The 16,467-nt window shown below is 35.1% G+C and overlaps 1 protein-coding gene across 1 annotated transcript; it reads right to left on the bottom strand.

Annotated features, from left to right (window-relative positions):
• Positions 1 to 578: 578 nt before the first annotated feature.
• Positions 579 to 13,065, bottom strand: alox5a (arachidonate 5-lipoxygenase a). Its single transcript, XM_067422452.1, has 14 exons — positions 12,892 to 13,065; positions 11,855 to 12,053; positions 11,683 to 11,764; positions 10,485 to 10,607; positions 9,041 to 9,147; positions 7,667 to 7,839; positions 7,435 to 7,581; positions 6,379 to 6,582; positions 6,192 to 6,278; positions 3,829 to 4,007; positions 3,588 to 3,709; positions 1,200 to 1,300; positions 943 to 1,113; positions 579 to 847 (listed from the first exon to the last, which is right to left on the bottom strand). Exons 1-14 carry the CDS (start codon positions 13,039 to 13,041, stop codon positions 668 to 670), a joined length of 2,025 nt encoding a protein of 674 aa, XP_067278553.1. The 5' UTR covers positions 13,042 to 13,065; the 3' UTR covers positions 579 to 667.
• Positions 13,066 to 16,467: the final 3,402 nt, after the last annotated feature.

Genomic DNA, 16,467 nt, shown 5'->3' on the forward strand with positions numbered 1-16,467 from the left:
GGGAAAAGATATTTTTCTGGTTTCCTCCAGACATGATGATTGAGGCTCATCAGACCAGAGAATCTTGTTTCTTGAGTCCTTTTGGGGCTTTTGTGCAAATTCCATGTGTCTTCCCTGAGGCGAATACTTATGCAATGTAATTATTTCTGTTTTTATTTATTTTTTATAAATTTGCAGTTATCACAAATCAGTTTTTTTACTTTGTCATTATGGTATATGGAGTGTTGATTAATGCAAAAATGTAATCGCACGTCACCAAAAAAAAAGTAGTTTTTTGGCATTAGGATAAAATCATTTGGCTAGAACTTTGTTGTTGCATATTTTCTATGAAACTTCTCTTAAATTACACATATCCTGTAGCAAACTTTATATATATATATATATATATATATATAATATATATAATATATATATATATAAATCCCATTTTTATCCAAATAAACCAATCTTATAAAACACTTTCTACTTCCATCTGCATGGTTTATATATATAAATATATAAAACTTTATATATATATATATATATATATATATATATATATATATATATATATATATATATATATATATATATATATATATATATAAATCCCATTTTTATCCAAATAAACCAATCTTATAAAACACTTTCTACTTCCATCTGCATGGTCCCATGCCACACTGGTGATTCACACAGCCACACTGTTTGGGATCCTGTCTGGAGACAGATAGTAGTATGGCAGCTTTTTCCCTTCATTTCGGCTTTTGATGACTTTGCTCACTTCTCCAAGATTCTTGCGGAATTTTACCATGGCCTCTTTCACAGGTTTCTCGATGAAGTGTTCATCTGGATACATACCTAGAAACAGCTGCAAAAAAATCATACTTTTCAGAATCTGTCATTGTTCAAATAGCAGATCTGAGATTTGTATGTATTCATGTATATGCACTTATTTTACTTTACCTCATTTTCTTGAAACTGGCTGAGGGCCCACACAGCTCCCAGATGCCAGCAGGAGCGTCCTCGATCAGGCAGACTCTCTACTATGTACTTTAAATCCACCTCGCCCTTCTTTGTAGGAGGGGGTTTTCGCATGGTTGGGGGGGAATTTGGGATCCATGAACACCAATCAAACTGGAGTAAAGCGTGAGAACATGGATATTATTGTTCATTTTACTTTGCAAAAAATATGCCAGAAACATCATAGTGTATAATCTCACCTGGCCAAAGTTTACAGAGGCATGTTGTGCAGAAGCAGTGAAGATGACGATTGTTAGATACTCCACTAGCTGCTCTTTGGTTTGTAAACTCTTGGGAAACTCTGCAGACAATAACAACTTGTCATCACGTATAGGGTTCATTCAGAGGTCAGACACATTTACACTCAGGCCTGGGATTAAAAGCCTGTAGACATATACTACTTATAAGTTGAAGATTTGCTAACTAAAAGATTTGTATTTAAGAAGACAATTTAAAGGTTGGTTCACCTAAAAATGAAAATTATGACATCATTTACTTACCCTCATGTCATAAAAAACCCATAAGACCATAAAAACAAATGAAGATATTTTAATGAATATTTTTCTAAAGAGACACAATCGTTTATAGTCATACGATCATTATTCATACGATCATTATTCATATTAATTTATAATGTTATTCATATAAAACTTAATCAATGCACACATCATATATGGTAAACGGAAACTCAAGCATGTTCGCTTGACATGCGAGAACCAATGAGGTTTATTCTTGTGTTGAGCAGCACATTTGAGCTTTTGTAAGTACCAATGAGGTTCATTCTTGTGTTAAGCAGCACGTTTGAGCTTCCAAGAGAACTAAACAGGTTTGTTCTTGCGCAATTATGGATGCATTTGATCAATGTTTAAATGTGAATAAATGCCTTAATTCAATCTGGTTACATATAAAGCGATCAAGTCTCTTCAGAAAAATAGGACTAAACTGCTCAATTCACATGGGTTAGTTTTACAATCTCTTTATGAACTTTTTGAAGCATCAAAGTGGTAGCTGAGTGGACTGTCAATGGAGGGACAGAAATTGCTCAGATTTTTATTATAATATCTTTATTTGTTTTTCGAAGATGAATGAAAGTCTTCCATCTAAGGTTTGGAACAACATGACAATTGGTGACTTTTTTCATTTTTTGAACTAACCCTTTAACCTTAGACTGTCTTATTATACTGTATATAAAAACATGCTCACTCTTGTGAATTTAAATCTATTGAATGTGCACTGGTGTGCTTCAAATTAATTGTATGTGTAGATGATATAATATTAATGAAATTAAGGCCACTCGTATTTTAATGTGCTGATTAAAGCACATATATATTATATACTTCTATAAACTAATTATATAATTGTATATTACTTAAGTTACTTAAATGTCCTAAACTGCAACTTTGTCATAACAAATGTGTACTTATAAATATATTTAAATACAATGCAAGTTTCAATAGAAATGACATTAAAGGGGTCATATAATGTCATTTTTGTACAAGTTAATATGATTATTTAGTGTCTAAATTAAAACTTTGTAATATACTTTAAAGCTGCTGTCCGTAACTTTTTTTGTGTTTTTATAAAAATTATATAATGAGAATGTACAACATGAATCCATTTTCCAAACCATGTTTTTGTCTTACCCTGAATCATTATGGTACACTTATAATAAGTATTTATATTGGGACTATTTCAGACCAGACCGGTAGCAACCGCTGCGGAAGACCACAGTCCCTGCGTGATCCGCCATAGACATAAACAGAGAGAAGTAGCTCCGGCTGCAATGTTCTTCCGCAAGACGCATGCAGTTCTGTTTATTAACCACTAGAGTGCAAAAAGTTACAGACTGCAGCTTTAATTAAAAATTCTATTTAGTATTCTAAGAAACCACTCATTTAACCTGGTGAAAAACAGCTCTGTTTTCAGCAAGCCGTCCTGTGCATGTGCCTTTTATGCTAATGAGCTTGCTCACCCCGCCCCTCTGTTCTGTGGGGGCTTTGAGTGTGAAGCGTTGCTTAGACAACATGGAGAAAGTTTGACGACGCGAGTCTCTCAGGACACATCTGTGCAAGTTCAACCGTATCAATTCGATATATCAGATATACCAACATCAAAATGACTGCTGTGTTCATTATTACACCCAAGAACAGAACACCACAATCGCTTAGACGCCATTCTGCTCCAGTGTATCCACAATGGCAGACAGCTTGCGCTCGCTCAGGGCGGGTCTGAGCTGAAACGCTGCTGTCAATCAACAGTTGTGCGAGGGGTGTCGGATCGTGTGACGTCACACATCGAACCGCTTGATTTCAGACAGGTGAAAACATATAAGGAGATTTTTAAAAAAATTGTAAAAGTGCATGTACCATTATATGACCCCTTTAATGTATTTTATCATAAATGCTTGTCAGTACACTTAGCAGTAACCACATTAAAGCACAATAAAGTTCAGCTAATTGCATTCACTATAAATACCATTATATCCAGTTCACACTCAAATATATATAAAGTACTCTTTATAAAAGTGTGCTCAAGTGTACTCCCTTTGCATCATGAATTATTGGGATTAGTATTAAGCATATATTTACCACATTGGTCAAAATCCTGCATTCCAAAGCTGCAAACATCTTTCACAAATGCCTGGATCTCTTCGTCATCCTGAACTGTCTCATCTTTGTCATAGTAGATGTTCACTACATCTGTCACAAAACTAAAAAGAGATCAAATCAATATGAAATTACAAAACAAAAAACAAGGTTTTAGTGATTCTTTTTCTTTCCTTTTTACAATTGAATCTTTATTCTTATTTGTATCAGCTATGTAACGTACTCTGTCACAGCCTTCCAGACACTGCAGCCATCATCTCTATAGAAGTAGTAGGGAAGTTCCTCCTGGCTGTCCATGCCTCGTTCTTTTATGGCATCTGGGAAAACCAGTGACTTGTATGTGAAGGTTTTCATGGACCTCTGGACCAGTTCTACGTGTCCACCTCCACCTGTCCCATTCGCCTGTAAGACCAACACAGAGATACAGTATAGACACAATAAACACTGCTGTGATACCTCCCTGAGACTTCACTAAAATGTCAATGGATCTTCCATCCAAGTTGGTAAATTACAATATTAGTTTGTTTCACTACTCTTAAAAATAGTGGTTCTTTTTGGGATATATGGTTCCGTGAATAAACTTCCATTGCACAAAGTGTTCTTTATAGTTAAAAAATTCTGGTTCTTCAGATTATTAAAATGTTCCTCACATTTTTAGAAAAAGATATGGTTCTTTTATTTTATCATGTTATTCACATATAAACATTCATCAACGCACACAACAGACACAATTATCGGGAAGCTCAAGCATGTTCACTTGATGTATGAGAACGCACGTTTAATCTTGGTTAATGATGTTTGTTTTTGCGTGTCAAGTAAGGTTGCATTTCAGTTTGTTTGCGCTAAACTGCTCAATTCATGTGTATTAGTGTTACGATCTCTTTATTAACTTTTTGAAGTGTCAAAGTGGTAGTTGCGTGGACTGTCAATGGAGGGACAGATTTCTCAGATTTGATAAAAATATATTGTTCAAACAAATTAATTTAAAAAAACAAAAAAGAAAAAAAAGAAAAAAATTCTTCAATAAAAGTGTCTGGACGGGATAAAAACAAGTTAAAGGTCCTGTTCTTTGCGATTCCATCTTTCAAACTTTAGTTAGTGTGAAATGTTGCTGTTAGAGCATAAATAATATCTGTAAAATTATAAAGCTCAAAGTTCAATGCCAAGCGAGATATTTTATTTAGCAGAAGTTCCCTTTCAAAGCCTACAGCGAACGGCCGGTTTGGACTACAGCAGGAAGTGCAGGGATGTAATGACGTCACTAGAACCGTTTGTTGACTAACCCTCCGCTTATGCAAAAAAGGGGGCGTGGTGTTGTTGCTCTCCCACGTGGAGAAGAGCGCGCATTCAGCGCTTGCATCTCCCCGTTATGGTAAGAGGCGGGACCTTTCCAGCAAAGTGCGCTAAGCTGCTGTCCAATCACAACACGGGAAGCGCTGGCCCAATCAGAACTCGTTACGTATTTCTGAAGGAGGGACTTCATAGAACAAAGAAATCATCAGGCTGTTGTTAGGACAGAGGAAACAGTGCTGTACAGATAAGTAAATTGTGTGGAAAATACTGTGTTTTTTTTACACGCGAAACATAAACTCATGTTATTTTGCACACTGTAAACATAATCAAAGCTTCAAAAACACGCGAAGAACGGGACCTTTAACAAGACATTTCAGTGGTCATCTGCTCGCCCTTGCAAAAAAGTGGAAAAAATGAAGAAAAAAATATGGTTCTTTTAAAAACTGATCGCTGAAATGTTATTTGGGGAACGGAATGTTTCTTTAGTGGCATTGCTGCAAAAAATTGCAGCATTAATGGGATCCATTGGATGCGCACTTCAGAATGTTGCCGGAAGTAGTAGGTAATCCAGAGAGAAAACTTTTTCTCTACTGTTTTATGAATAATGTGAAATTGGACTTTTAACTTTTTTCACATACTGTTTTGCCAACTACATAGAGAAGTAGGCATATTCTGATGCAACCCGTCAACACAAAATCTTCAAAAATATATAATAAAGATGCTTTGGATTTGTTACAAAGTGCGAGGGAAGGATGAGGTTTTTAAGATGATTTCTTAGTGTCTAGTGACATATCAGGGCCATTTTATGATTAATTGAAGTACATTTCTTATAACAGTTCCTTTATTATAAAATAACATTTTACACAAAAATTATTTAACACTCTCTATAGTTAAAATAATCCTATTCAATATTGCTATCTTCACAGTAGATAGTGATAAAGTACACTGCCAGCAATGAGAAAATACACTACTACACTTTAACACAAGTGTTTTGCAGGCAATGCTATTTTATTACCATATTATATTAAACCTACATCAATACTGTGTATTTGACTTTCAACAAGACTTTGCTGTAGAATTAAGCAATTTTGCTGTATGAAGTAGACCAAAGACCAAACCAAACATACGCTGTTGTTAAGCAACCTACCTCAAAATTACAAATTGCTTACTTTTGTATTTAAACTTTCCATTGAGAAAAATACAAAATGGTTAGCAACAGACATATTAAAAAAAACATTCAAGACAGATTTAGCTTTTTGAGGAAGTGAACTCTGGAGAAAGAGAGAAGCTGACCTTGTCAAAAAGTCCACACTCACAGATGAGCTGCTCACGAGCCTTGGTGTTAATGGCAATTGTAAAACGGATGTGAGGTAACAGCAACTGAAAGAGTAGAAGATGCCTTTAGAATGTAAACTTAACCATGCCCATTAACTCATAACAACGTTACAGAATCAATTCTATAAAGAGAACAAGAAATTACCTTGAAAACAGGATGAACTGCAGGCAGTTGTCTGAACATGGCTATGCCAAAGACCTCAGATATCAGATGTGTCCTGAGAAGATGTGTGACTGTCTGGTGTACGTGGAAGTCTGAAGATCTCACCCAGATCTTGGCCAACAGCCAGTCATACTGATCATCAGTTGGAAGGAAGATGGGACTATCCTCTCCTGGTGTCTGACCCAGCTATGCAAATGAACAAGAGGTCATTTTTTAAAACTCCTCCTGCCTACGTATTTTAGTAGACAATCGCAAAAGCCATGGTTTTCGAATTGTGTATGGGTGAGCGTGTGAAACTTCACTATTTCTCTTATCTATTCACTCAATATATGACTAATCAAATCAAAATGACTTGCATAACTTCCTTCCTTATTTTCCTTGCACAAAGCTATGAAATTTCAGAAAACCTATAATGTAGCACATACACCAGGGTTCCTCAAATCTGGCCTTAAAAGGGGCCACTGCACTACAGAATTTAGCACAGATCCATCTAGCAATTCTGAAGACCTTGATTAGCACATTAAGGCCTGGGTTCACAGATGGGGCTTGAATTAAACCAGGATTAGGCCTAAATTTAATTAGGACATTTCAGTAGCTTTTATAAACATGATGTAATGAGGACGTCACCGCTTTGTGCGCACTCGTCTTTCTTTAGCTCCGCCCACACGATACGCCTCCAGGCACTCGGTTTTTTCCGGAAAGACTCGGTACAGCCCATATTTCTTTTATAAATATAATAAAACTAAAGACTTTTTGGAGATATGAAGGATGCAATACTACTCTATAGGTACTCAAGATTGACATGAGATTGACTGAAACTGAGTGTGTCCCCCCCCCCTTTAAATTGCTTGTATTCGTCCTGTTTTAAATCACTAGTGATAAAAGCATCTACTAACTGAATGGTTTGTCTCATTTCTAAGGCTTGCACAAGAGTGTGGGAAAATAAACACAGAAGCAGAGAAGATCTTATCACACACTAAGTGGTAAATACTGTCTAGCATGTTTCCAGCATATGTGCTTGTTTTTATGTGTAGATACCTGAATGGCGATTGGCAGGATTTTGTTCTGAATGTTCTTATACAGCAGACAGATGGGTGCAGCCAAGTATTGAAGGGTACATGGGTCTGTAGCATTGGCGGTAACACCATCTAATAACTCATAGTCAGCAATAAAGATGTTTCCTTCCTGAAAAGCAAGACGTCACATTGTAATAAAACCATCATGTGTTGTTGCGTGGTGAACATGTGCATGGCTCATGTGTGTTGCATACCTTGAGCTCTTCTTCCAGGGTGAGACCTCTCTCCAGACTGTTCTCCACAAGCTTTTGTGTGACTGGAAATTTGTCAGGAATTTCTGTGCATTTCTTGATGACCACTGGATTACAGCCATTCAAGAACTGGTATCCAAACATGAAGTCTTCCTTCCAATGCTGCATCACATACTCTGTGTAAGACACACAAGCAAGCAAATAAAATAATGTTTTTGTGGTTAAGATATACATTAACCCCTTAAGTGTCACTGTATACAATATAACAATATATCCTATATTTATCCTAATCTAATGTTGACAAACTATATATCATTCGAAAGCTTACGAACTCAAGATTCATCCTGTGCAAACCGATTTGAAATCGGACCTTGCATTACCATGGAAACGGTGCTCTAAATTATTCTAGCGGGCTCCTCCCCAAGTGGCGTTGTCATGTTTCATATTTATTTAACATATTTATTTAATTTATAATAAAAACCTTTTCTAATCTTGACAAAACGCATATCGTCGGAAAGGTCTTAGTCTCACGGTTCTATATCTGCAAACTGTTTTGTGATATTTACACAAAAATATATACATTTGACACAGGAAATTGCATTTAAAAAAATCAATAGAATTTCAATGACACCCGGTGGCTATTTGTGGTACAACGCCTAAACAAAATCTCATGGGAACTTCAATTTTTGTGATATCAACTTCAAATTTGGAACACAAATTTATTAGACATATGGCTTTGATTTGATAGTAATTTTAGAGTCCACATTATTTTGTAACATATATTTTATATTAAATATTAAATATCTAGTACAGTATATTTGATTTACAGTACATTTAAACTTACATAACTTTTTTAAACTTACATTTTTTGAAGTGATTTCACTTGAGCAATACTCTGCTGACTGTCTTCTTTAAAATGAGACCAAACTTATGTCTATATTCCAAAGCATTCTTGAATTGCAACCATTTAAGTTTGGATAGTGAATTTTCATGTATATTTTCAAAAAGGGGGGTGACACTTAAGGGGTTAAGATACTTTTACCTCACATAAATGATACACTCGAAACAACTTTGTGCTTTAAAATGGTCACTCAGAACAATAATTATGGCATATTATTCTATATAAAGACTATAAAGACTAATAAAGATAATTATAAAGACTTTAAAACCTAACATAAATCTAAATATTGTACATTAGGTACATTTAACAGATATTTATAAGTAAAACAAAAGCTATGCTGCAAATTCCTAAGAGGTGATTCATGCATGATAAGAGATGAAAGCTGGATAGTTGTGGGTCATGTGCAATTCTTCAACAGATCATTACACAAATTTTGATACATATGTTGCAAGATTAAACATACTGGATTTCCAAACCTGATATTGTGTTCTTAATTCTCATGAATATACGCTCAAAGTCTGCAAAATCTCCCCATGAGGACTGGAACATGTGCATGAACTGGTTTACGTAAAGATTCTCAATCCTAAGGAACAGAACACAGCCAAATATAAAAATGCATTGCATATGGCCTATGATATATTATGAACAGTTTTCCAATTTGACACAGGGTTTTGGATGGTCTACCCTTGTGAAAAATACTACAATTCATTGCATGTTATTTTGAAAACGTATTACTATATAAATGGTATTAAAATGATAGTTCACTTTAAAATGAAAATTCTGTCATCCTTTACTCACTGTCAAGTTGTTTCAAACCTGTATGAATTTTTTTCTTCAGCTGAACACAAGGGAAGATTTTTTGAACAATGTTATGTCAGTCACCAAAAAGTTAACTGGAACCATTGACTTCCATAGTATTTTTTTTTCCACATTTTTCAATGTCTCCAGTTAACTGTTTGGTGACTGACATTCTTCAAAATATCTTCCCTTGTGTTTAGCTGAAGAAAGAAATTCATACAGGGTTTGAAACAACTTGAGGGTGAGTAAAAGATGACAGAATTTTCATTTTAAAGTGAATTATCCCTTTAAAAACAAAAGAAGATATTTTGAAGAATGTCGGTAACCAAACAGTTGATGTGCCCCACTGGCATGTAACTTTTTTTCTTCATAATATAGAACTCAATGGGGTCCATCAAAGGTGTGGTTACCAAACATAAATCAAAATACCTTCTTTTGTGTTCAGCAGAAGAAAGAAATCCATACAGGTTTGGAGGGAGAGGAAATGACACAAAAAAAGGGTGGTGAACTTTCTCGAAATACTCTCAAGTGGGCTTTTATTCAAAGGGTTGCTTCAGTGATTAGCATTAAGCTTTGTATCAGTAGAAACCCGGGAGTATATCCGAATGATGATGTTCACAGCAAGTGCACTTTCAGTACAATTAAGCACACTTCTTTTTCACAAGCATAACCAAGGCAGTTTCTCACAGATACTTACATATTAAAGTTTAACCCCCTGGACCTAATGCCTTTATTTATTTGTATTGTTGTAGTAAGCTAACATTGAATGTGTCTGCAGATTTTAAGTGATAAAAACATGTGCTTGTGACAAAGACAGACTTCTCTAAACTATTTATATCATCAACACAATCTACTAAATCTGCTTTTTTCCCCTTTTAACAGTCCGACTCTTACTGCAGGCAAACACAGTTCGGCAAGGCCTGTGCAAACGTGTAATACCGCAAGAACAATGCACGTGTGTATTCAGCCTTGTTAGAGATACATGCAAAACACAAACATCGATGAGAGGTCTGAAAGAAACATGCAAATGTGCATAAACACAAACAGACGGTCCCTTTATGTAAATGAATGCACAGACCAGTAACCATAATGTGCAGAGCCATTGAACGGAATAAAACTTACGCTTTGCTGTAGTTGAGCACAAAGTCCACTCCTTTCTCGCTGTCAAACTGAATGTCTCGTGGAAGCTCACTATGGGCTTTGGCATCTATACTCATAGGGAAGCCAGGATGCCACTCCTTCCATCTTCAACATAAAGAACAGCATCATGTTTTAAAATGCAACTCTTTTACATAAACCCCAACTCATTTAATATCAATATTATGAAATAAACAAAAGGTTCCATATTTAATAACTGGATTTCCTGGGCAGTGTGGTCATGTGGTATAAATGGTATCTTTGGCAGAAGTTCCAGATCAAGAATAACTAATGCAGATTTCTGTTCCTATAATTATCCTTCTTATGGGCTTTTCACTCTTAACTCTGGGTTATTTAACTATTTTTAAAGGGATAGTTTAACCGAATAAAACTCCTGTCATATGTTGTTCTTCAAAATATCTCTTTTGCATTCCACAGGAGGAAATAATCTTGGGTAAATGATGACAGATGATGATACGGTAGAGTTAAATATTGGTGGAAAACGTGTTTATTGGAGTGTTGAGAGTGTTTTATTCTTACGGTTATGGTCAGAAAAGTCTATCCAGGACAAAATGAATAATACAATCAAGAATATTTATTAAATCGATGAGCAAGAGTGAGACAGAAAATCTGAATTCAAAATCGTCCCCTTAACCCTCAATCACTATAATACAGTTCTATTGAATCAGTGAATGAAAATAAATGAATACATTTGGACATCAGTTGAGTGTACATTGGCTGTACTCTCAGTATTGCAATGCAATGTGGGATAGAATGAGTGCACTCGATAACGTCCACTATGGGTTTGGACATATATATAGCAAGGATATATATATATATATATATATATATATATATATATATATATATATATATATATATATATATATATATATATATATATATATATATATATATATATATATATATATATATTATAATTTATATTCCTGACTGTATTATCCAGTTTGTCCTGAATACACTGCAACTACATTCCAAGAATAAATCAAACTCGTTTTCTGTCATCGTTTCACATTTTGATTTCCTTTCAAACTCGTTTTTAAAATCAAACTAAAACAAAATTCAGTGTATGAAAGAAGAGGAAAATGTTGTTTTGAAATCTTGACCACAAGATTGAAAAACATGTTTAGTGGTTAACCACTTTCTAAAAGTTGCATCAAACCTGTATATCTTCTGTCTTTGTTCTAGTTCCTTGTGCCTGTGCTGTTTCGCCACCCCGGTCTTGTCATGCTGTGGCAATCGAGCTAAAACACAGCAAGGGTTGAAACTTTATATTATGGTAAAGTTTAGTGCTCTATTACAGAAAGAAATGTGCACAGCCAATCAGAACCTACCTATGCCATCTCTGAGGACCACCTCCTTGTCATCAACTAACCAGCGAAAGCAGGGAAACTCAATGTAATCTCCATAGGGTGTCTTCACAGTGATGTATTTGCAGTACCAGTCATCGTGCACCCAGTACTTCTTCTTTTCTATTTTCACCAGCTCAATTTCCCCCAGGTCCTCTCCGACAGTGATATCATATGAGTCCACCTTGTATTATATCATATGTAAAATGTAATTTAATGCAAATGTTCAAAAACACATGCATTGTTTCAATAGGCAGTTTTAACACTGTATGTGGCAAAGTCTTATAGTAAATATAATGTATAAGTCTTTATATGAAACGTGCAATAGTGAACTTCAAATGTGACAATAAATATGCTATGTTGTTATGAAGAGATTTTGTTTGTTTTTATTAAAATTATAAAGTCTTTCGTTAAATATCGGACAAAACATGTGCGACATTTGATCAGACCTTTTTAAAATAGCAATTTCCATTTTTAATCACCTATTTTTTCCAAGCAATCAAGAATCAGTGTGGTCTTTATGCGTATGCGTCAAGTCCAACTGATCAACAGCCACAAAAGAGTTTGCTTAAAAAAGTTTTAATTTACAAAGAGAGAAGCTATTAATTTCTGCCATGAATGCACAATACATATAACTCAGATACGATGGATCAAACTCTTCAAAAGGAGCTCAAAAGTATAATATATAGTCATATATAATATTTGCATGTATGGCTAACACTTTATTTTAAGGTGTTTTTGTTGCAGTGTAAATGTGTTATATTAACTATGGTTGTACTTTCTTTTGTTTCTTTGTTACACACATTTAAGTACTGAGTACTGATATTAAGTAACTAAATGTACTGTAGGATTAGTTGTATGTAATTATGCATAATTAATAGTTATTAGGGTACTATAGTAAGTACATATAATGTATGTTACAATGGCAGCGTAAAATAAAGTGTCTACATTACACTTAGCAACATGCATTATAGGGTTAGGGTTAGGAAAATAATAGTTTCTAAAAACTGTTAATATCTTACCGCTCCTCTCTCAAAGTCATTATAGAGGGGTTTATCCAGGAGGGTTCTCTCACTGCATCCCTCAGATCCCACCAGGGTGAAGTAAATGTAGTCATCTGTCCCAGCAAACCACTGAGTGCCTGTGGCGACAGTCACCGTGTAGTTGGGCATTCTCGTCAAGCTGGAGATCAGCTCTGCGACTGAACTCGAATGGACTTTTCAAGAGTCGCACACAGACTGCATTTCCTCCCCCCCCACCCCCCCTCCCATTCTCTCTCTAACTGACTCTCACAAGCCACTTTCACACATCAGACGGAAATTTGTAGATGTGTGAACATGGTTAGAATTGTGGTAGTATTCACCAAAGTCACTAGTAACAAGAAGTATGGGTTAACTGCATCATGCACTTATTGGGTGGGTTTACATGCACACCGGTAGGCCTAAGCTGATAACAAAAAAAAATCAGCTTATTAAAATAATCAGTTTTCCCCGTTTACATGCAGTCCATTTAAACTGACAATGCAAGTAAACCGCGTTTACATGACTTTATTTTTAAACCGGGTTATTTCCTTGTAGAGACGTCAAAAATAATAATGTCCGTATCTGACTCAGAGTTTTTCAAATGTTAAGTTAGTTGTGATGTTAAATAAAGCGTGCGCAGTGTCAGCGGGAGATTGTCGGCTTATCCTTATGCAGTTATGCAGCGTTTTGACTGAACCTCTTCTAGGCTTCTGCTGCATGAGAAGAGAACACACCTTTACAATTTTCTGGGTCTTAAAAGAGTCTGCGTTTGTGATATATGTCCTTATTTCATGCAAAACGCTAGCTCGCTTTGTCTGGATGCATTTAAATATGCTCCAAGTTATGCGGTTTCCTCACCTATCACACATGCGCACTTTAATAAGCCGACAGAAAGCAGGTTAATGCATATATGCTGCGCGAAATTGAGTTAAAGCTACACTGTGTGATATTTTCCCCCATATAGCGGTGAAAAGGTATATGACCATGATGTGAATAATAGTTTCTGTTCCTCTCAATTCTGATTTCGTTTTAACTCCTGCGGGCCGATTTAGTCCAAGATTAACATGGCAATCCCCCTCTTCACATTCGACACGGTGCCATCGAGTGTTAAAACGCGAAAGACGAAGCTTGAATTTATGGGTATGTCCCTCTTTGGCTAATGTAATTTCAAGATGGAGGGGTAACATGGCGACCGGCATTCGAACCCCTCACCCATATGTATTTTCAATGGCATATTATAAACTTACGAGAATAGCCTACTTTATTACTTGAAAGAAGTAAATATACATTAATGAGTACATATATTTTTGAAAGAACTAAGTGTTTTTAGCTAAGAATAAACTAAAAAAGTTACACAGTGTAGCTTTAAGGGGCAAAAAACTACCTGTCCCGACCGGCTTATTCTTAAGCCGTTTATGACCTTACATGACCATGTTCATTGTCGGCTTATTAGACATAATCGGCTTAAGAACGTGCATGTAAACTTATGATTCTGATTCACCTCAATATTTTAGGACCAATCACATAGCCTATAGGGTGATATCAGGTAAATTGGGCAACTTTTTACTTTTTGGTAAATTGCATGGGACAATAATGCAATACCATATATGCCTTTCCATGTGTTTTTATTAATAATAGCCTAGCCTAATGACTGTTTCTGATACTTTTGTGTTGAAATTATGTACTAAAACATAATTTTTAAGGCCTTACAGTTATTGAAACATCAGCTGTGACAACTTTTTTTGCATGAACAGTTTCAGGTAAAATGGGCCGGTCAAACTGCAAAGGGAAATATTAATTTATCATCAATTTTCACAATTGCTTTAACAGCCTCTAATTCAGGAACCAGCTGTGCTTATCAGATATTTTAGTTCTCGTTAATCTTAACAGCTTGCAAATAAGTGTTTCTGTTTTACTTAGCGCAGTTAGCAATTCACACTTACGAGTTGTTAAGTAGACCAAAGACTATCTCTGTGGTTTACCAGTTATGTTTCTGCTGATAAAAACATACAAATTTGGAGTGTTGCAAATTATTATTATTTTTTTCTTCTTTTAATCTACCCATAAAAACTGATTAAGTTGTTTAGGCCTACTATATATATATATATATATTTTTTATTATTTATTGCTGTGTGTTAAAAGAAGTCTCTTATGCGCACCAAAAGTACATTTATTTAATAATAAAAAAAAAAAAAAATCTGCATTCCACTTTATCTATATTTTAAAAATCCTATGATGATACAGTCAAAGCTGTATTTTCAGCATCATACTCCAGTCTTCACCGTCACATCCTTTAGAAATCAAGATGCTGATTTGGTGCTGAAAAACATTTCTTATTATTCTCAATGTTGAAAACAGTTGTGATGCCTTATATTTATGTGTAAAAAGTGATACTTTTGTCAGGATTCTTGGGTGGAAAAGTATTATTAAAACGATCAAATAAAATAACCCTTACTTGCCCCAAACCTTTGAAAGTTATTGTAAAATGTAACTAGAAACGTGCTTTAGGCCCTCGAATAATTTGATTTTATTCAAAGTACGGAATGAAAAAAAAAATCCACACTACTGCGCTCTACTTTTTATGACTTGCATGGTACCATTGATAAGTAGGAAATATATGCTAAACAGTGTTTTGTTTGTAACATATTTTCCAGTCAAATAAGACAAGCTATCAAACAACAGCACCGTACAAATATAAGAGGAAATGCAAATCAAATGCTAAGAGGTATACACTATTACATTTAAATACATAACTTTCTAAAAAATCCAGGTAATAAAATGTTAAACAGTGAGGGAACGTTAGGGAATTGGATGTCAAATGGTTGGGATTAGGGTGATGTGACTAAGACCGACTCCAACACAAGACAAATAGTATATTTACACAGACAAGGTTTACTATAGTCCAGACTAAAACGCATGTTTGAACACAAAGCAACTTACACTTACATTTCTGAAAATATCTCAGTGCCATTGTTTTGTCTTAAGCACACCAGTAATTTATTTTAATTTTCTTAGGGCATGTTTATAAAAGTTACGTATGCTCGAATTGAACTAACGCCTAATACTGTCTTAATCTAAGCCTTGTCTGTGAAACCAGACCTTTATTTTTTATTTAAAATAAATAGTTTAACATTTAATTTCTTCACTGATCATCTTAGCACACATACAAATTAATTAGCACATGTATAAAATAGGCATTCTCGAAGTAAATTTGTTCCTAACCATTTCAATCTGACATAATATCCATTTATTGGACAAATATATTACATTGTAGCTAATGACGCAAATAAATTAAGGCGATTTATCCCAAGCAGCAAGATGAACTTTCTCCTCCTTTCTGAATCTCAGACAAGATATCTAATATTCTTGTGACTTACTTTACGCAACGGCACTTAGTGCAGACAGACCTGAAATGTGACTCATGAATCATGACCATCGCTACTCATACACGTATCGATCGGTCATCAAACTACAGCATCAGTCTCTGTTGAATGTACTCGTACGCACATTCATAAGGGCAACCCATTCACCTTTGGGCTCTAAACGATCAACACAAACCCAAAAGTACAAATTCAA

This window comes from Pseudorasbora parva, chromosome 17 (genome assembly GCF_024679245.1).
Source record: "Pseudorasbora parva isolate DD20220531a chromosome 17, ASM2467924v1, whole genome shotgun sequence".
Lineage (NCBI taxonomy): Eukaryota > Metazoa > Chordata > Actinopteri > Cypriniformes > Gobionidae > Pseudorasbora > Pseudorasbora parva.